This window comes from Bos taurus, chromosome 3 (assembly GCF_002263795.3).
Source record: "Bos taurus isolate L1 Dominette 01449 registration number 42190680 breed Hereford chromosome 3, ARS-UCD2.0, whole genome shotgun sequence".
Taxonomy (NCBI): Eukaryota; Metazoa; Chordata; class Mammalia; order Artiodactyla; family Bovidae; genus Bos; species Bos taurus.
The window spans coordinates 9,352,908-9,373,865 of NC_037330.1; the positions used below are offsets into that span (position 1 = coordinate 9,352,908).

The 20,958-nt window shown below is 38.2% G+C and overlaps 1 protein-coding gene across 2 annotated transcripts in view; it reads left to right on the top strand.

The window, feature by feature from the left end:
* Positions 1 to 20,958, top strand: part of COPA (COPI coat complex subunit alpha) — a 44,073-nt gene that overhangs the window by 2,289 nt on the left and 20,826 nt on the right. For both annotated transcript variants that reach the window (XM_005203443.5, NM_001105645.1), the window contains exons 2-10: positions 3,021 to 3,134; positions 3,320 to 3,393; positions 6,599 to 6,679; positions 8,153 to 8,229; positions 8,964 to 9,073; positions 13,283 to 13,392; positions 14,963 to 15,062; positions 15,909 to 16,044; positions 17,338 to 17,420. In XM_005203443.5, the coding sequence (XP_005203500.1) occupies positions 3,021 to 3,134; positions 3,320 to 3,393; positions 6,599 to 6,679; positions 8,153 to 8,229; positions 8,964 to 9,073; positions 13,283 to 13,392; positions 14,963 to 15,062; positions 15,909 to 16,044; positions 17,338 to 17,420 (885 nt within the window). The remainder of the gene's footprint in view (positions 1 to 3,020; positions 3,135 to 3,319; positions 3,394 to 6,598; positions 6,680 to 8,152; positions 8,230 to 8,963; positions 9,074 to 13,282; positions 13,393 to 14,962; positions 15,063 to 15,908; positions 16,045 to 17,337; positions 17,421 to 20,958) is intronic.

Sequence of the window (20,958 nt, forward strand, 5' to 3'; positions counted from 1 at the left end):
TGAGCAACTGTGAGCAACTGAACTGAACTGAATTGGATTTGAATTTCAGATAAAAAGCAAGTAACATTTTAGTATTGTTGGTTATCTGAAGTTCAAATTTAATGGGACGTCTTTTATTTTTATTTCCTGAATATGACAGCTCTAAAACTTGTGCGTCACTGAATGTAGGTGGATTGCAAACAACTGATACTGCAATAGTAGTCTCTTAGAATGTTAGAATGGCAGAGGCAGAGATTTGGGGAAAATATTTGTACCTTGACTCTTTACTAATATAAAATTTTTTTATAAAAGATGCAGCATAACAAAGTGGTTAGAAACTTGCTATTTGGAGTCATATGGGCTTACTTTGGAATTCTGAAACATTCAGTAATGAACTTGGAGAAGGCAATGGCAACCCACTCCAGTACTCTTGCCTAGAAAATCCCATGGACGGAGCAGCCTGGTAGGCTGCAGTCCATGGAGTCCCTGAGAGTCAGACACGACTGAGCGACTTCACTTTCACTTTTCACTTTCATGCATTGGAGAAGGAAATGGCAACCCACTCCAGTGTTCTTGCCTGGAGAATCCCAGGGACGGCGGAGCCTGGTCGGCTGCTGCCTATGGGGTCACACAGAGTCAGACACACCTGAAGTGACTTAGCAGCAGCCGCAGCAGTAATGAACTGCAGGACTTTGGGCAACTTAACATTTCTAAATCTATTCCCTTATCTGTAATACATGAATAATTAACATTCTTTTTTAGAAGGAATTAAAATGAGAAAGTATATAAAAGATGACTGGTGTAGACTCAATAGCTCAAAAACTGGAGGCCATTGTTAATGTGAGAATAAGTTTTGAGAAGTTTCTTTGTCTCTTGGGAATCTTGATCATAAAGAAGAGTGCCCTTAAGAATTCCTGGATGGTTGAAATGTGTCTTTATAATCCTAGAGCTTTCTCTTCTGCTCCTAATTTCCTTATCGGGCATAGGGAAGAAAATTGGCCAGAGAGGGAATATCAAGATATTTGAGAGTTAATATCTATTAATGAATGTTCCTGTATATAATGGGAAGGAGAGTGGGGAATGAGCAACCTAATGGAAAATGGACAGCTTAGAAGAAGAAATAAAAGTTTTAAATAAATAAATGAAAATACTCTTTACCTCACTAGTAATGAAAGAAGTGATGTTAGAGTACTAAAACAAAATAACAAATAACTGATAACATCCCATTCTTAGTACCTTCAGAAACTTGGTCAGACTATATGTTGATACAGTCTTTTTGCAATCAAATAGTATCTACCAAAATGTTAAATGTACATACCCTGTTCCTGAACAAATCTGATTTCTAGTCTTTAGTGTAAATCAGTAATAATACAAACAGACTGGATTATGTGTGGAAACATCTTCATTGGATCATCTTTTCTGGTAGATAAAAGGGGAAAAAACTTAAATGCCCATTAGTAGAATAGTTTAAAAAGTGGTATATTTGTACATTGCAGTCATTAAAAAGAAAGAGGCTAAGTCTAGATGTACTTAAAATGTTATGAGATACATTATATGTAGTTAAGTGAAATCAAGTTTGTAAAACATTAAAATGTTATCTCCAGTTTCATAAAACAATATGTATTGCATTAAAAACCTGAAAGTATACTCTCCGAACTTCTGTGGACTCGCATTTCCAGTCATAATGGAGTAACAGAGACCAGGTTTATCGTCCCACCTTAAATACCTGCACAACTGAACAAAACGTGTGAAACCAAAGTTTTTCAGACATTGGAAAACAGGCGGTGCAGGAGAGTGATTCTTGCTTGTTCAGTCACTCAGTCATGTCCCAACTCTTTTGTGACCCGGATGGACTGTAACTCACCAGACTCCTTTGTCCGTGGAATTTTCCAGGTAAGAATACTGGAATGGGTTGCCATTTCTTACTCCATGGGAATGACTCTTGAGAAAAGGGAAATAAACAAGATGAGTCCGGCTTCCCTCATGGCTCTGTAGTAAAGAATGCCTGCCAATGCAGAAGACACGGGTTCAGTCCCTAGTCTGAGAAGATCCCACATACCACAGAGCAGCTAAGCCCGTGAGGCTTAACAACTGTTGAGCTCGTGCTCTAGGACTTGGGAGCCGCAACTACTGAGCCCATGTGCCTCAGTACTGAAGCTCGTGTGCCCAAGAGCCTGTGCGCCACAACAAGAGAAGTCACTGCAATGAGAAGCCTGCACACTGCAATGAAGAGCAGCCCTTGCCCACCGCAACTCGAGAAGAACCTGCACAGCCCCAAAGACCCAGCACAGCCATAAATAAATAAGTAAAATTACTTAAAAAAAGAATCAAGATGAATCCTATGATTGTGTTAGCTTGTTACCTGGAGAGAGTTTCCAGGCTGAAGTACAGGGAGGAGGAGAAGAGCCCTGTGGTCTCACTGAGAAGACAGAGTTTAGAGTTCGGGGAAGCCAAGATAGCTAGAATTTGCTGGACAAAATACTAGAGAAGGAAGAGGAACTGCACAGAGGAACTTGAAGTTCTGCAGGGGATCCTGTCAGGCCTTTGTCCGAGTACTAATGCATGTGAGGAAATAAACCAAGGCCTGGGAAAGAACCACTGGAGAGGAGAAGGCAGAACTATCCGTGGAGCTCACATAGAGCTGGGAATAATTTGTGTTCCCACTGGCCAGTATAGACCTCCTAATACTATAGGGCATCATATAGAAATCTCAAAAGGGTATTGCTTTAACAGTGATGCCAGATTAGATCTAGGCTAAAGGCTGCTGTGGACCCATCCAAAACTTAAAAAGCATGCCTCAAAAGGATCAACTAATTCCAAGTGACTGCATCCTAAATCAGAGCCCAGCAGTATTTAAGGTAATATAACAAAAAAATCCAACACATGATACCATATAAGTCACAATGTGTGGCATCCAGTGAATGAATATATGAACCCAGTTTTTACCTAGCTGTCCCATTTTCTTATCACAGTTGGCAGGAGGTGATATTGTGGGGCTTTGCTCATTGGATCGTTGTTTTTTTTTTTTTTTTTTAATCCAGGACTCAGCTTTCACCCCAAAAGACCCTGGATCCTGACCAGTTTACACAATGGAGTCATCCAGTTATGGGACTATCGGATGTGTACCCTCATTGACAAGTTTGATGAGCATGATGGTAAGATAACAGTTTCTAGGAAGAAGCTAAAAGAAATATAAGTATTGTCTTCTGGAGTAGTTTAAGCTTTCTTTAGGATTAAAGAACATGGGAGGGATAGAACTGGAAAATTCTGAATAAGAATCACCTTAGAGACTCGAAGCATAACTGTCTTTTTAACATGTATTGCCTGCTTTCTTCCCTAGGTCCAGTACGAGGCATTGACTTCCATAAGCAGCAGCCACTGTTTGTCTCTGGAGGAGATGACTATAAGATTAAGGTATAGCGGGCTTGTCATGACTGGGAGTAAAGGACAGGCAATGTGAAGTTTGGGAATCACAGAAGGGACTGAAAAACCAGATGTCTCATTTGTATAGAGCTCAGGCTTTTGACGTTATCCAGAGCATCCAGTGAACATTTATTGAATGCTTACTATGTTGCAGATGCTGTTTTTTATTTTTAGAATTCAAAAGTAAATAAGAAATGGCCTCTGTTCTCAAGGAGCTTTTATTCTAGTGGAGGAGTTAAATATACACCCTAATAATGACATGTACAGATTAGTGAATATACCATAGATAAACAAAGTGAAATGGGTAAGGACAATCTAAGTACAAGAACAAAAAGCATGACATAGCTGGATACATTTGAGAAACTATAATTAGTTTTGGATAAAATCTGGAAGAAGTGAGAGGAGCAGAAGATGAGAAGGGCCGGATTATGGAGGACCTCTCTGTAGTACTCAGAAGTTTGGATGTTATCATACAAATAACAAGGAACCATTAAAGGAGTTTAAATAGAGGGGTGATACTAGATTCACGTTTACGTACTTATTTATTTGGCGGGACTGGGTCTTTGTTGCTGTGCAAGCTTTTCTCTGGTTGCTTGAGTGGGGGCTACTCTAATTGCTATGTGCAGGCTTCTCATTGTGGTTTCTTCTCTTGCTCTGGGGCGCAGGCTCTATAGTGCACGGGCTCAGGAGTTGAGTGTGTGCACAGGCGTAGTTCTTCCGTGGCATGTGGGATCTTCCCGGACCAGGAATCGGACCTGTGTCTCCTGTATTGGCAGGCCGTTTCTCACCACTGAGTCACCAGGGAAGCCCCCAGGTTCACACTTCTTTTAAAATAAAAAAGGTTACTTAAATGGCAATATAGAGAGAAGATTGGATGACTCAGGCAAGACTGGAGGCAGATACTAGTTAGGAGACCATTACAAAAGTCCGTGTGCGAAAGGGACAGTGTGAGCTTCGGCCGTGACATTAAAAATGCAGAGGAGATGACGTATCCAACCACACCAGAGAAATTTACTTCATGGAAAAAAATAATCTTTTTCAGAAGCTACCTTAGGAGGCTATAAATTATACAGTAGGACTTATGTAACAGGCGTGAGGAGTGACAGCTATCAGTAGAGAAAATGTGCATTAGAATGACAGGGAGCACAGCTCCTTCCTAGATTTTAGGCACTGATCCTGGAGGCAGGCAGTGGAAGCTTGGACCACCTGATGGACCTCAGGAGCTCTTCAGGCTGTCTCTCCTTGGTCTTATTTCTAGAAAAGTGATGACCACTGAGTATTACGCATGGTTAACTTGGGTTCTTCATGATCTGTTTAAGACAAACACTGAGTGACATTTAAGAAAACAATTTTTTCCCAAAGTCATTAGTACTTTTGAAAATGAATTATCTTTCATTTACTTGCAGTGTTCAGATCAGTAGAGCAAATCAGTAGAGACAGTTGATTAATGGTTGTCTGGAGGTTGAGGGGATTGGGAGAAAATGAGGAATGACTCCTAATGGGTATAGTTTTCATTTGGTGGTAATGAAATGTTCTAAAATTGATTGTGCTAATGGTTAAATAACTATGTATTAAGAACTACTGTATTCTAGAATGGGTGAATTATATGGGATTTGAATTATATCTGAAAGATGTTATTAAATAAAGAAATTAGCTAATTGATGGGTATGTAGTGCTGTCATGCTGGGATTTATATTTCTCTGATGAAAGTAGGAGCATCTTGAAAAGTCATATTTGTGGACCATCATATTTTTTGCTACACCCAGATAAATGTAGCATTAGTATAATCCTGATTTACACAGAGTAAGATAGGAATCACAAATGGCTCGGGTCTAAAAACCCTATAGGTCTTTCAGAATTCATAGTTCTGGAACTTGATAGAGGCCTATAAAGGAATCAAGATGATCTGAAGCAAGAAATAATGAAAGTTTAAAAAACTGAACTCTATAAGGGGGAAAAAGCTAGTTAACACAATAGTATTTATGGTATAGTCTTAATTTTTGTGTGAAAGTCAAACTCCACTGTATACATGTGTATTTATTTATAGATGACTCAACAGATGAAGGTGAGGATATTCTAATATTTTCACTTTTTGTGTTATTTATCTTTTCTCATTTCTGCTGTACATCCCTTTTGTGCACCTATTAAGTGTTAACTGCTACATTAGATGCTGGGGGTGTAGTTTTGAGCATGATGGACAAGGACCCTGCCTTTAGGGAGCTTACATTCTTGTTTGGAAATGCTGGATTTGGGGTTATTCAAATTTGTTACAGGAAATGGATCACTTGTGATTTATGAAAGAAAACAATTTTTAAGTGAAAATAGGAAAAAATAGTAATAGGCTGGCCTGGATAGATTATGCTGCTGCTGCTGCTAAGTCACTTCAGTCGTGTCCGACTCTGTGCGACCCCATAGACGGAAGAAGCATTAAATTTTATAGAAGGAAAAAAGGCATCTGTTTTCTTTTTATACTTTTGGGAGTTTTTCTGGATGGGAAGTGTGAGCTGTCTTACATTTATGGTCTTGGTTTCAGCGTCTTTCTCAATTGTGTCCATCGATGCCTGATACTTGGATAGCTGTCTTAACTTCTTATCTAAATATGATATTTTTCTGCTTAGCTCAGTCTATCTGAGCAATGTTGTATTTTCCATAGTGTTGAGTTAAAGTATATTTGCATGATAGGTGAGTACAGACCATGAATGTATGGGCATCATTTGCCATCAAGCCTAACAAAAGATGATGCTATATGTTATATTATTGTTTCCTTTGAAGTCATATCCATCCTACTTTTTTTTACCCACAATTAAGGTGATAGGTAAGCACCAAGTAAGGGGTCTGTATTCAAGCTAAGAACACAATTATTCAGTAGAAGAGTTTCAAGCTGAGCCTTAGATAAACATTTTGTCTTATTAAATAGACATGATTTCTTCCCAGAAAAAAAGAAAAACCTTTCCATCATTTTATCTTTTAGGTTTCCTTAGCCTTGCTTTTTCCTCTCCCCACACATGTGTAGCTGACTTACATTTTCATTCATAGTCTTTTCCCCTCCAACCTTAAACAAGATTCCCTGTCAAGATTTCTACCTATTTAAAGATGCCAAAAGATAAATCCCACCTTGTTTATTGAGAAACCTGGGCCTTACGGAGGCTCACAACTTTATGTCCTTATTCCTTTAGTTGAATTTTTGTCTTTGCAGGTGTGGAATTACAAGCTTCGGCGCTGTCTCTTCACATTGCTTGGGCACTTAGACTACATCCGCACTACATTTTTTCATCATGTAAGTAACTGTTGTAGCTCTAGCTTTGGAGCATTCTTCAGTTTCCCTGTAGGAATCTTCTCCATGCTCCTGAAGATTGCTTTTGATGACAGAATCACATTATTGATTCTTCTAGGATCTGTGGAGTGTCGGCCTCTCTGCTTTGTTTGCTTCTGTAAGAGGAAGCACTCGGGGTTATATTTGAATTTAATTGGATTCAGTGGCCTTTATGAGGAAGGCATTGATTCTCTGTAAGGAAAAGTAGAGATTTGATTTTAAATTTGCTGAACTGGCAAACAGAAGTTTGCAGGCTAATCACATGTGGGGTGTTACTAAGTAGGTGTTTCTTGGAGGAATGTCAAGATAAGATGTCATTTTGATGCTAACCAATGTTTTGAAGCATTGACAATCATGTGCTTTTTATCCTAGGACTTTAGGGTCTGGTAGAGGCTGTTCCCTGAGCCAAGTTTACTACCTTTTTTGATTTTTAGGTTTCATAGCAGACAGATACTGAGTTAAAGATTAAGACTCCCAGCCTCTTAATCTCATCCCATCCTGACTGGATTTCTCTATAATTATTAATATATGCTATTAGAATTAACTTGTACTATTTTAGTAAACTTAAGTCTCTTGAATTAAGTAAGAAAAAGTATAACAAAATAAACAATAAATTCTGGGCTAATTACACTCTATTTCCTTTTTTAAAATTAAAAAGAATTAGGGTAGAATAGGAGAAGATGAATGTGAAAATTATAGCTGAAATAGTTGAGAATGACAACCATTCAATAGGTAACTTATTCAGAAGGAACTGTTTGTCATTGCCACGAAGGGCTCACTGAAGACTCTTGCCCAGAACAAGTTACCATTCAGCTGTGAACTTACGAAAAACTTACTTCCTTTTATTTTTTTCAGTTTAGTAAGTGTGTGCTTACTTGTGCTCGTTAAGTTCTCTGCTAAACACCGGAGAGACAACTGTGACTAAGAAATACTTCCTTCTCTTAAAAAGTTTAAAGACTGTAGAAGGGATGAATTGTTTTTACATGTTACTTTCTGCTTTCTTCTCTGAGACTCTGGAATTTTTTGAGACTGGATGGTCTGGCAGGGACAAGTCAGACTTTAAAACAATATTCCAATCTTAGAGTTAAGTAGAGATCCTTTCACAGGATCTTGATTTACAAGATTAACTGTTTATAAATATAAATCACATATACATAAGCACATATGTAAAAGTAATTGTAAATATATATTATACTATTTGTCTCTGAGAATCTATCATGGTCTTGCTTCCACTCTTAAACCTTATAGTTGAAAGTACCAACGTTGGGAAGAGCTGGTAGCATGGTAAGGAGGAATAGACCACTAGCCTGGTAACTCAGAATCAGTTAGAGACTAGCTGAGATGTCAGACAATGAAATATTTCCTCCAAAGAGAGAAATGGAACCTGGAAGAACACGTCTGTTAATGTTCAAACCCTTTGTCTGAAATATTTTTCAGGAATACCCTTGGATTCTGAGTGCCTCAGATGATCAGACCATCCGAGTGTGGAATTGGCAGTCCAGAACCTGTGTCTGGTAAAGCAGGAGACAGAGAGCTCAAAAAAATCTTCGTTTCTAGTTTTCTTATAATCAGCTTCTCTTTAGAACAATCATCTCCTGTCCCTAATGGGCTATGTCTGCTGATTAATTACTGATTGTAAGACACTCTTGTATATAAAAAGATAAATACAGAAGCAGTGTCATTAGTAATATGTGAACCTGGATTTTCTGATCATTTCTTTCCAGGGGAAAGAAGTCATATAGCTAGGCTTTTGGGACAAAATTTTTAGCTGGTTTTCAGTTCTGTTTCCGAGAAACCTGAGTCAGGGTCTAGACCTCTGTCCTGCCTAGTGTTTGGTTATAGAGCTTTTTATAAGTATGTACTGATCTGATAAGTATGTAAGGACCATTTAAAGTGACGTCCTTTAAAAGGGATACCCCCTTAAAAGCTAACAGATAGTTTTAGTATGAATAAGATTTCATTTATTTTGATAGTTTAATGCATCTTTAATGAGAGGAATGCTGTGCAGTCTCAGTTCTTTTGAAACTAGTAATAAACACTGAAACATTACAAGCGAGAAGAGAGCCAAGCTTGAAACAGCCGACTCTGCTTATTATTGTTAATTCAGAATTGTTAGGATGACTTGCCTTGGCCTCCAAAAGAGTGTATTTGGACGTGCACCTGTTCGGTGTGGAATATGGCGTTTGACATGTGGGAGCCTGTTGGTTCCGGCCTCTGATTTGGTGTTGTCTTTCTTTCCCTCTTGCAGTGTGTTAACAGGGCACAATCATTACGTCATGTGCGCTCAGTTCCACCCTTCAGAAGACCTGGTCGTGTCAGCCAGCCTGGACCAGACTGTGCGCGTTTGGGATATTTCTGGTGAGCTGCCCAAGTTCAGGGGACAGCCTGGTTGTGTCTGGCGCAAAACTGCAATTGCTTAAAATAGTGAGGGTAGTTGAGTTGGAACAGAAAAATTTAGAGTATTCTGTTTTCATTTAATAGTGTCTTTGTTTCTGAAGATATTAAATGTGCTTTGATGGTTCACGTTAGAAGTATTCTCAGGAAAGTGGTTGCTCTAGAAAATTTAATTTTAAGAAAATTCCACTTCTTAGTTAAATCAGTCTTTGTACTGTTGGGAGTATTTAAGAATCAAGCTTTCCACTAAAATAAGAAAAATCTTTGACAGAAATGAAGTTGGGGAATAGATTAGTACAGGGAAACAGGGCTTTTAGATCCTGTGGCTTCATTTAGAAATAGGAAAATCCTTCTATTATATACCGTCTACTGTAAAGAGAATGAGGGTTGGAGGAAGGATTTTCATGTCCAGAAAACCTTTTAACAGGCAGACTTCCAGGATGAAAAATTAAATAACTTGTAGATTTTGAGTAGTTGGGATAATTCCTCCTTTCATAGTTTATATACAGTATCTTAATTTGGGGATAAGAATTTAAATTTTTAGGACTGTATAGAGGAGAATTGAGAATTTAAATGCAGAGAAAGGGTTGTACCTATGAGATTGACATACTAGAAAAATGGAAGTGCTTTGTTGAGAAATGCAGTAGGGAAATGAAACTAAATGCTATAGTTCTCTGCCCAGTTAGATTTATTTAGCAGTTGCTAAATTGTTTCTACTTGTTTGTTGCCTTAAAAACTCTTAGAGATTGGACTCTGAAAAGTCCATGGCTAGTCCACAGAGCACTGTTTCCATTTTGTGAAAAGGACTCCTCGTAGGTCTTTACCTGGTTCTTTGTGGTAACAAAGAAAGTTGATAACTTTTCCCAACTCCTTGTGTTGTGGTGGGCTGGAGCAGTATGATATTAATACTTGCTGTTCTAACCATTAATAAACAGCAAGTTGAAAATTTGGATTCCTGGGAGCAACATTTGGAATGTTGTAATAGCAGTTATTTAAGATTCATGTAGTATGGAAACAAGCCAAGGGGAAGATGAGGACAGTTGGAAAGTAAAAGCTCTGCATCATGCTCTGCAGTTTTCAAAGGTTCAGAATCAAGAAAGAAGTGGTAGAAACAAGATTGTATTGGAGATAGGGCAGTCCTACTCTGTTCTCCTAAGGGCTTCTGCCATTGCAGTTTTTCGTCAGACTAGCTAGGTTTTTTGAAGTACACCCAGATGTGACCAGCCATGCCAGCAGGAAGAGGTAGGCACAGGCACTGTGGATCCTGTGCCCTCTCCTCACTGCTAGTACCAGGGAGCTTATTATTCACTCCTCCAGTAACCAAGCTTTGACTTTTAATAGTTTTTAACTGTGCACACTTTCAAAGCCCTCTCTGTCTCAGCATTTAGGAGCCAAATGGGGCTGGATCCCAGTTTATGCTGTTTCAGCTGACCAGGGGCAGTTACTTAGAATAGCCTTTCTCAACTGGGGATCTGTGAGAGAGTTACCTGCTACTAAGACAGTTTTTAGTGACTGTTTTCTCAGTTCTAAGAATGGTGTACAAGTACTTCCATTCTAGATCACAGAGAAGTGAATTTGTTATATGCATAAACCAATCCTTAGACCACTGGGGCTTAAATCTTCCCTAGAGCATGGGGATGAGAAGGGCCTTATACTGCTCCACTCTTTAAGAGTAGTGTTTATGCCACCTGAAGCTGGCAGAGCAGTTTCCTTGTAACCTAGCTAAAGCAATTTGGGGTCCTTAGGTAAATGGATTCTCTTTGGTCTTCATGAAATGCCCAGGGTAAGAAATTATTTTCTTCACTTTCGTAGGAAAACATTTGCATCAGAATCAAAGGCCCTAAATCAGAGAAGAGAGGGAGAAAGTTTGACCCCAGTTGGGGTTTATGCTTGCTCTTGAATGTGTAAAGTGCATGGATTACTATATAATACCATTATAATTGCTATACTTAGTATATGTGGTACTGAAAATTTTGTACTAATGTTACTAATGTTAATGCTCTCTTTACCATTTCTAAGTGTTTTTCTGTACTCACAACTCTCTTGATTTCCAGTAACCCCTTAACCAGAGTGGAAGGAGATGCTTTGGTATTTAACCAAGTGGAAGGAGCCTTTGGGATAGACTTACACATTCTTTCTCCTCTAGAAGTCAGCATACTCTTTTTAGCAGGGTTCTTTTGCCTTGGTTCAAATAAATCTGAACACAGGAAGAGAAATTAGCAGTCAGCTTTGTTAGGAACTAGAGCTAATATTGACAGTATTTCCAAGAGGAAAAAATTAGTTCTGAGTCAGAAGACAAAAACCCTCAAATCTAGAGGACTGGTTAAAATTCTAATCTTTCTGAGTACCTCTCTTTGAAGAGGGACACTCTCTGCACTAAGTAAATAATAAGAAAACAGAGATCTTTAAGGAAAACCTGTGTTCTAGATACCTCTCCCATGAGGATTAAGCCAGGGGGCTTAGTGTAACCTGATCTTTTGTATTAGCCTGGCAAAAGATATTTGTTTTAAAGGGAATATATTTACAACCTAGATTTTAAAAATAAGTTATTTTTTTTAGCTTGAGCTTCCAAGTAAACTGACAGTGAAATTATTTTAATGTGCTTATACTTTTGCATGTCAAGCCAGGCTTAATCTTTGAAATGACTACTAAAAAAGTATTAATTTGCTGCCAAATCCTGTGCTCATGCCTCTCTTTTTTACTACTTCCCCTGGTTCCCATTGGGAAGTGTGCATCAAACTGGTCCATTCTGAGAGTGTCCTCCCCTCCCTCTGGATTTGAGTAGCTGCTGTAGAAATTTTCCATCTGTCGTTCAGTCCTAGTGAGTAGCTTGTTGAAGGCTCAAATATTTCTTCTCAAAGTATCTTTTCACTGCCTGTCACTATTCATCTGTCTGTTTTTGCTCTTCCCCTTTTCCTGGATCGTTACAAGCAATCACAACAAAGGCTTCCATTCTGTCATACAGCTTTCCTTTTAATGTGTTTGTTGAAGCTTATTGGAGGTGAAGTTCCTCACAGCTGTCTGTCTTTGTATCTTCCTTTGAATCTGTTTCATGCATCAGACTCATTAGAAAAAGTTGACAGATCCCATTAAATGGATAAAGTGAAATAAGTGAAAGGAGGCATCCCTGTAATAATGTATTTATGAAGCCTTGGAAGAATGCTTCTTTTATTTTTTTAAGCATTGGCCTTATTTCTATCAGTTGGCTAAATACTTACCATGGACAGGGTGCAAGATAAGTAAAACTGTTGTGCCCTTTTAAGCACTTGCTTCTCTAATGCTGATGTTTATATGCCATTATAATAGAAAAGTTATTTTGTAACTTTAAAACAGTAAAGATAAATACAGTCATTGAACTTAAATTTTTTGTACTTTCTTACAGGTGCCAACATTTAGACTTAAAACTACTTTAGGTTTTGTTTCCAATGATAGCTTTTCCCCCTTCTATTACAGATATTTGGCTTTTTAATTTTGTAAATGCCAAGTAGTTTCATTTTCTTCTCCCCACCTTCCAAATACTCCAGAAGATAGGATTTTAGTCCCAATTGCATTTTCTCATCTATAAACTGGTATTATTATATCTGCTTGCCTACCTCAGAGGGTTAATCAGATCAACTTTGAAAACTGCAAGATGCTTTTCACCTGTAAGGTAGTCGTGTTATCGTAATTTGGGTTCTGACTATAGCACAGATAATTCAGATTTTAAAGACAGATTGTTGTTGAGCCATAGGTGTTGGTCCTATACACATAAGACTGACCTTATCCTGGTGTCTTTTTTCTGTTGTTTTCAAATTACAGGCTGGTTTCTCCCTGTAGCCTCTGAAAATTTTAATGACAAAATACATATATTCAGATCTATAACCAGTCTCTTGAGCAAGTGTTTAAAGGAATAATGAGAGTTTTAATCATTTTGTCCACTGCCCAAGAGTCAAGAAGGAAATAAGAGTACACTTTTTGCAGTTTATAGTTTTACAATATCATCCACCAAATAAACTGTTTTATATTTGAGATACATAAGAGCTCTTGCGTCTTTCTTCAGTCTCCTTAAATTTCTTTTTCCCTTCTTTTTCCTTAATTTTGGTGTATCACTGTACCTTTGGGTGCTTCAATTACTGTGCTCTTTTTGGTAACATTATGTTTACATCTTTCATCCCACTCCTCACCCCTTCAAAGGTCTAAGGAAAAAAAACCTGTCCCCTGGTGCAGTGGAGTCGGATGTGAGAGGAATTACGGGGGTTGATCTGTTTGGAACTACGGATGCAGTGGTGAAGCATGTACTAGAGGTACTTATCTCTCTAGCCAGTGGCTGGATGTGGGCTCTTCTCCAGGGAAGCAGTGACAGTGTTCTGTTCATGCGTTCATTCCTTCACCAAAGCTTATGCAGGGCTTATTGAGTGCCAGGTGCCATTTGAGGCACTGAAAATAGAATGGTAGGTGAGCCAGTAGGCAATTGAAGTTTAAGTGCTACCTGAGCGAGAATCATGTTACCTTTTAAACCCACTGGGGAGAGAGGGAGAAAGCTGGCATAGGCTCCATCACCATCCCAAAGCAGAGTCCATTGTGAAGCCTCTGGGGAAAGGGGAGGATAGTTAATCAAAGTTATTGAGAACCAGCCATGTGTAAGTAACTTGTTTGCATGGTGGGAAAATAGAAAGGCATAAGGGAAAGAAACTAGATTTTTTAAAGTATCTAATCTTTACAGCTGTCTGCAGGTAGAGATACTATTAACTGCCTTTTGCAGATGAAAAATTTGAGGTTTAGAGAAAGTAAGTTATTTACCAAAATCTACTTGTGTCTTGAAGAAGGAAATGGCAACCCATTCAAGTATTCTTGCCTGGAGAATTTCATGGACAGAGGAACCTGGCAGGCTACAGTCCATGGGGTTGCAAAGAGTCGGACACAGCTGAGTGACTCACACACACACACACACACACACACACGTGTCTAGTAAATTGAAGAACTGAATTTTGAATTTTTGAATTTTGAATTTGTGTCTGTCTGACTCCAGAACCCAGGTGTTTTTCACCACAGTATGGTACCTCAAAAATACTGCTAATTTGACACTACTTTATCTGTGATTCAGATACAGAGTATAAACTTATAAATAGGTTTATAAGGTATCTTATAAAAGATATCTTAAAATCAGCAGTTCTTAAACTTTTTGGTCTGAGAACCTTTTTATACTCTTAAAACTTATTGAGGACCCCAGAGAGTTTTTATGTGCATTATATCTGTCAGTTTTTACCATATTTGAAATTGAAACCAAGAACTTTTAAAAATATGAGATATATAAGGATATAGTCTATTAGCCATCAAAGCAATGACATCATCACATGTCATGTAACCTCTGTAAAACTCTATACTCATGGGAGAATAAGAGTGAAAAGGGTATATAGCATTTTAGTAGTATTATGAAAGTAATTTTTAACATTGCTGGGGTTTCCTAAAAAGTTCTTGGGGATAGAGTTTCTTGACCACACTTTGAGAATTTCTTCATTAAGTTATTAAATTGGTCTTTATTTTTGAGATGCTAATAGCTGGTTGGAGAAATACAATATAATTGGCCAGAAACAAAGCAAGACAGTATATCCCAAATGCAAATGAAGCTGAATTTAGAGGAGAAGGGATTTGGGAATTCCCATGAGAGTTTGGGAATACTATTGGATAGACTGATGTAGTTAGTGACTCATGGTCAAATCTTACAGCAGCGGTCCCTTGAGTCTTTTTCACATGGAGTGAAAATCAGAGACATTTTTTATGACCATGAGCATGGTCCACTGGTCCATTGCTTTGAGTAATGGATATGAAGAATCACTTTTTTTGGTTTTGCAAACCACTTTTTTTTTGGTACAGGGTCATGATCGTGGAGTTAACTGGGCTGCATTTCACCCTACTATGCCACTCATTGTATCTGGGGCAGATGACCGTCAAGTGAAGATCTGGCGTATGAATGGTGAGTGAGGTAACAGTGTTATCATACCTAAAATATTGGCTGCTGACCAGCAAGCTGAAAAAGTCAGGTGTTCTGGATTTAGTGACCCATTTTTCTACCTTAGGTTGTTAGGCTTATCCTGGGAACATGACAGTTGCTCTCTTCCCTTTTTTTCATTTGATGGTATCCTGATTTGGAGGAGTATGAACGTAATTTTAATAAAGAATTCCATTTATCCAACAGCTATTTATTGAGTACCTACTTTGTATTAACCATTGTTCAAGGCTCTGAAGATACAGTGATGACTAAACCAGATAAAATTCCTGCCGTATGAAGCTTTTATAATGGCAGCTAGTGACAAGGCAGGGTAAGGAGATGAAGAATGACAGAGAAGGGGTGCTATAGTTCATCTTCTTTATGAAATAAAGAAATACTTAGATTCAGAGTCATAAATGAAGGAAATTGACCTATTAGAAAGAAGTGGGATACTACTTAAGATTTTGTAGTATCTAGCATTTGGTTGGCACCCCACTCCAGTACTCTTGCCTGGAAAATCCCACAGATGGAGGAGCCTGGTAGGCTGCAGTCCATGGGGTCGCTAAGAGTCGGACACGACTGAGCGACTTCACTTTCACTTTTCACTTTCATGCCTTGGAGAAGGAAATGGCAACCCACTCCAGTGTTCTTGCCTGGAGAATCCCAGGGATGGGGGAGCCTGGTGGGCTGCCGTCTATGGGGTCGCACAGAGTCGGACACGACTGAAGTGAGTTAGCAAAAGCAGCATTTGGTTAAAGGATGTCATAATTCAAAATCCCAAACTTACAGTAGTAGGGAATTGTGGTGACCTAATTCTTTTTTGTCTTTCAGAATCAAAAGCATGGGAAGTTGATACCTGCCGAGGCCATTACAACAATGTATCTTGTGCTGTCTTCCACCCTCGTCAAGAGTTGATCCTCAGCAATTCTGAGGACAAGAGTATCCGAGTCTGGGACATGTCTAAGCGGTAAGGGGGTTACGGTGGTGTGTGACCAAACCCAGGAGAAAGCCCCTTTCTCTCTTTTACTCTGTTCTTTTAAAAAATCAGATTAATAATTTTTGTTTCTTATCATCCTCTGCATATAGAAAAATCAAATTATATTTTATGAAAACTTGAAGGTGAGAGGGTAACAGGCAGGAAGGCCAGGGGTCTCCAAACAGAGCAAATAGCCTGCAAGTGTCAGACATTTTTATCTCTCTTAAGCTGCAGGAGGAAACAAACTAGCGATATTTTTTTCCTTCTCTATGCAAATTTAAAAGGAGATTTCTCTTAAAATACTGTGTTGCCATAATGACACCTGGTTTCACCTGAAGTTAACTATTCCCAAACCTTGAGATAACCAATGCATTTTTTATGGAAGTGTTTGTCTTAAGTTATGCTAATATACTATACATTTACCCCAAACTCTGTCTTCAAGTTGGTCCTGCCTAATAGCTCAGAACCTACTTGACAAACCAGTATGTTATACTCAGATATTGTTGCCCTAATCTATGTAAATGAAACTATCTGTATGGTAACCTGTCCTTCTACAAGATTCAAGTTAATCATTTTATGGCCTAGGATGAACCATTTGGTGCCAAGATTATCCCAAAATGCATCTTATGGGTGAGGGGCCTGGTGCGATTCTGAGTTTTAAGACATTCCTTTCTTTTATTAACAGACTGCTAGTGTTATAACATCCAGCTGAAGACTAACAGGGGGGTACTCTTTCTGCCCCCTTCTGATGCCTATGTCAAAAGCTTTCTCTATCTCCTTTATACTTTATTAAAACTTTATTACACAAAAGCTCTGAGCAATCAAGCCTCGTTTCTGGCCCCAGATTGAATTCTTCTCCTCCGGGGGCCAAAAATCCTGGTGTCTTTGTGTGATTCAACAACAACCTTTCAAAGGGACCCAGAGATTAGGCATCATTTACAAATTTTCCATCAAATAGAAATTTCTGCTTGTGTTCTTTTTCTGCTTTATATTTAAGCAGTTTCTTCTGTAGCTACAGAAATAAGGAATATTAAATGAAAACAGCATGGTAGAAAATTATGATGAGTGGGGAAGTCTTAATACCAAAGCAATAGAGTCGGTTTAAAGTCCTCTTTCTGTTCTTTGGTAGAATTTGTGGCTGTCTTTATTTAAAATGTGTCCCTTCACTGTACTTGGTTTACTTTTTATCAGTGTGTTGGCCTACAGCTCAATACTCTTGCATGTGATAGGCTGAAGTTTTCTTGGAAATTAATATTTTTCTTTGTATACCTTTTGCTTTCCTAGCACTGGAGTTCAGACATTCCGCAGGGACCATGATCGGTTCTGGGTCTTAGCTGCCCACCCTAACCTTAACCTCTTTGCAGCAGGTAAGGGCCACTTCTCTTGTTCACTTTGGTTCAGTTTTTAAGACTTGAGAGTGATTCTCCATTAACTTTGTCTCCAGTAAGTATATGGTAGGATGACAAGGCAAAGTAAAGTCTAAGAGCCATGTAGTTGAAGCTTTTCTCCTTTTCCCCCCTATATCTTCTTGGCACAGTGTTCTTTTTCCTCCAAAATTCATTTAATAATGAAGCCCATTCTCTCTCTCTCTTTTTTTTTTTTTGCGGGGCGGGGGGTGAGGGGGTGGGCACACCATGTGGCTTGTGGGATCTTAGTTTCCTGACCAGGGATTGAACCTGGGCCCTTGGCAGTGAAAGCACTGGGTCCTAACTACTGGACTGCCAGGGAATTCCCCTACAGCGCATTCTTCTTGATTAGTTCCTTAGTTCCTTTTTGATTAGGAGACTTAGAGACTAATACCGGACACTTGAGGTTCTCAGACTGAGGAGCTAGAAGCTGAGTGTTACTCATCAATTTAGCAGATGCATACTGAGTATCAGCCCTAGTCTGGGTGCTGGTATTCTAGCAGTGTATAAAACAATGTCCCTTAGTTTATGGAACTTTTTGAGTTATAATAATTTAATATATTGTATTTGGTTTGTTAATATTTTGTTAAGGATTTTTGCATCTATGCTCATCAAGGATATTGGCCTGTTTTTGGCTTCTTATGGTCTTTGTCAGCTTTTTAGTATCAAAGCAATGTTTTACTCATTAAATGAGTTAGGAAGTGTTCTTTCCACTTCAGTCTTTGGAATAATTTGAGAAGGATAGGTATTAACTCTCAATGTTGGTAGAATTTACCAGTGAAATCATCTGGACCTGGACTTTTGTTTTTGGGGAGTTTGTGGATTACTGATTCAATTTTGTTAGTAGTATTTGGTCTATTCAGGTTTTCTGTTTCTACATGACTCAGTCTTGGAAGATTGTATGTTTCTAGGAATTTATCCTTTTTTTTCTAGGTTGTCTAATTTGTTGGCATATCATTGTGGTATTCTCTTATAATCCTTTGTATTTCTTTGGTATCAGTTGTAATTTTTCCTCTTTCTAATTTTATTTGGGCTTTCTTTTTTTGTGATGAGTCTGGCTAAGAGTTTGTAGATTTTATCTTTCAGAGAGCCAATTCTTAATTTTTTCCTTCCTTTTTTTTTTGGTTTCTATTTATTTCTGCTCTAATCTTTATCGTTTCTTCTTCATACTCACTGACCTTTGCTCATTCTTCATTTTCTGGGTTTTTTAATATATTTAGATTGCTTGACATTTTTCTCGTTTCTTGGAAGTAAACCTCTTTCACTGTGAACTTCCTCTTAGAGCCGCTTTTGCTGTGTCCTATAGATTTTGTTTCCATTTTCATCTTTTTCCAGGTATTTATTTCTTCTTTGTTATTTTTGTTGACCTACCTGTTGTTTGTAGCTTATAGTTTAGTCTCTATGTGTTTGTGTTTTATCTAGATTTCTTCTTCTAGTTGATTTCTAGATTCATACTTTTATGGTTGAATAAGTCACTTGAAATTATTTCAGTCTTAAATGTATTGAGCCTTGTTTTGTGGCCTAGCTTGTGATCTGTCCTGGAGAATGTTCAGTGTGCACTTGAAAAAAATGTTCAGTTCAGTCGCTTAGTCATGTCCGACTCTTTGCAACCCCGTGGACTGCAGCATGCCAGGCTTCCCTGTCCATCACCAACTCCCAGATGGAAAAGAATGTATTCTGTTGCTTTTGGATGGAATGTTCTCTATTAATTCTGTCTGGGAATGTGTCATTTAAGATCAGTGTTTCCCTATTGATTTTCTGTCTGTATGTGACCTGTTCATTGATGTTGGTAGAATATAATGTCCTTTACTATTATTGTGTTGTCAGTTTCTCCCTTTATGTCAGTTTCTCCCTTTATTTCTATTAATGTTTGCTTTATGTATTTAGGTTTTCCTGTGTTGTGTGGTTAAATGTTTGCGAATATTATATCCTCTTGTTGGATTGACCCCTTTATCATTATGTAATGCCCTTTGTCTTTTGATATGATCTTTGTTTTGAAATCTATTTTGTCTAATATAAGAAATGTCCCAATTTTCTTTTCTCTTACATTTGCATGAAATATCTTTTTCCATTCCTTCACTTTCAGTCTGTGTGTCTTTAAATCTAAAGTGAGTCTCTTGTAGGCAGCATATAGATAGATCTCATTTTTTTTTTTAATCCATTCAGCCACCCTAAGTCTTTTGGTTGACACATTTAGTCCATTTACATTTAAAATAATTATTGATAACCATTTGCTTATTGGAGGAGGGCATAGCAGTCCACTCCAGTTGCCTGGAGAATGTCATGGACAGAGGAGGAGACTGGAGAGCTATAGGCCATAGTATCGCAAAGAGTTAGACACAACTGAAGTGACTTAGCAGAGCACAGCATGGCATGTGCTTATTGACATGATGTTAATTTTTTTCTGGTTGTTTTTGTAGTTCTTCTCTGTTTCTGTCTTGTTCTCTTGGTTTCTTCCCTTGCAGTTTGATGGATTCCTTTAGTGTTAGTACGTGTGGATTTTCTCTTTATTTTTTGTCTGTCCATTGTTTGTTGTTACCATAAGGTTCATATATACTGAACTGTATATATATGTCTATTTTAAGCTGATAGTCACTTAAGTTCAAAGAGATTCTAGAAGCGCTCCATTTTTAACACACACCTCATTTGTTTTTGATGTCATATTTTTATTTTGTGTATCCCTTAACTATTTTTTTAAAATTTTTATTTATTTATTGCTGTGTTGGGACTTAGTTGCAGCACACAGGATCTTTCGTTGCAGTGTGCAGGCTTCTCTCTACTTGTGATATTCAGGTTCAGTAGTTGTGGCTTGGGGGCTTAGATCTCACACCCTGCATGTGGCATCTTAGCTCTCTGACCAGGGATTGAACCCACATCCCCTGCAGTAGAAGGCAGATTCTTAACCACTGGACCACACAGGGAAGGCCCTCCCTTATCTATTTATTATAGTTGATTGTACTACACCTGACCATTTAACAGTGTGGAAACTGGGGGCACTGACCGTCTGTGCAATCTAAAACCTGTGTATAAGTTTAAAGTCGAATCTCTGGATGTGTTGTTCCATATTTGAAGATTCAACCAACCATGGATTATGTAGTATTATCATACATACTTGGTGAAAGAGAACTGCATATAAGTGAGCCAGTGCAGTTAAAACCTGTATTGTTTAAGGGTCAGCTGTTCTCCCTGTCTTTAACCTTCATATTAGCTTTTTAAGTGGTTGATCCACTGCTTTTACTATGTGTTTGCTTTTACTAGTGAGATTTTTCCTTTCATGTATTTTCTTGTTTCTAGTTGTGGCCTTTTCTGCTTAAAGGAGGCCTTGACATTTCTTATAAGGCTGCTTTAGTTGTGATGAATTCTGTTAAGGTTTCGCTCGTCTGAGAAACTCTCCAATTCTGAATGATAGCTTTGCTGGATAAGTAGTATGTCTTTTCCTTTAAATGTATCGTGCCATTTCTTTTTGGCCTGTAAAATCAGCTGATAGTCTTACAGGATT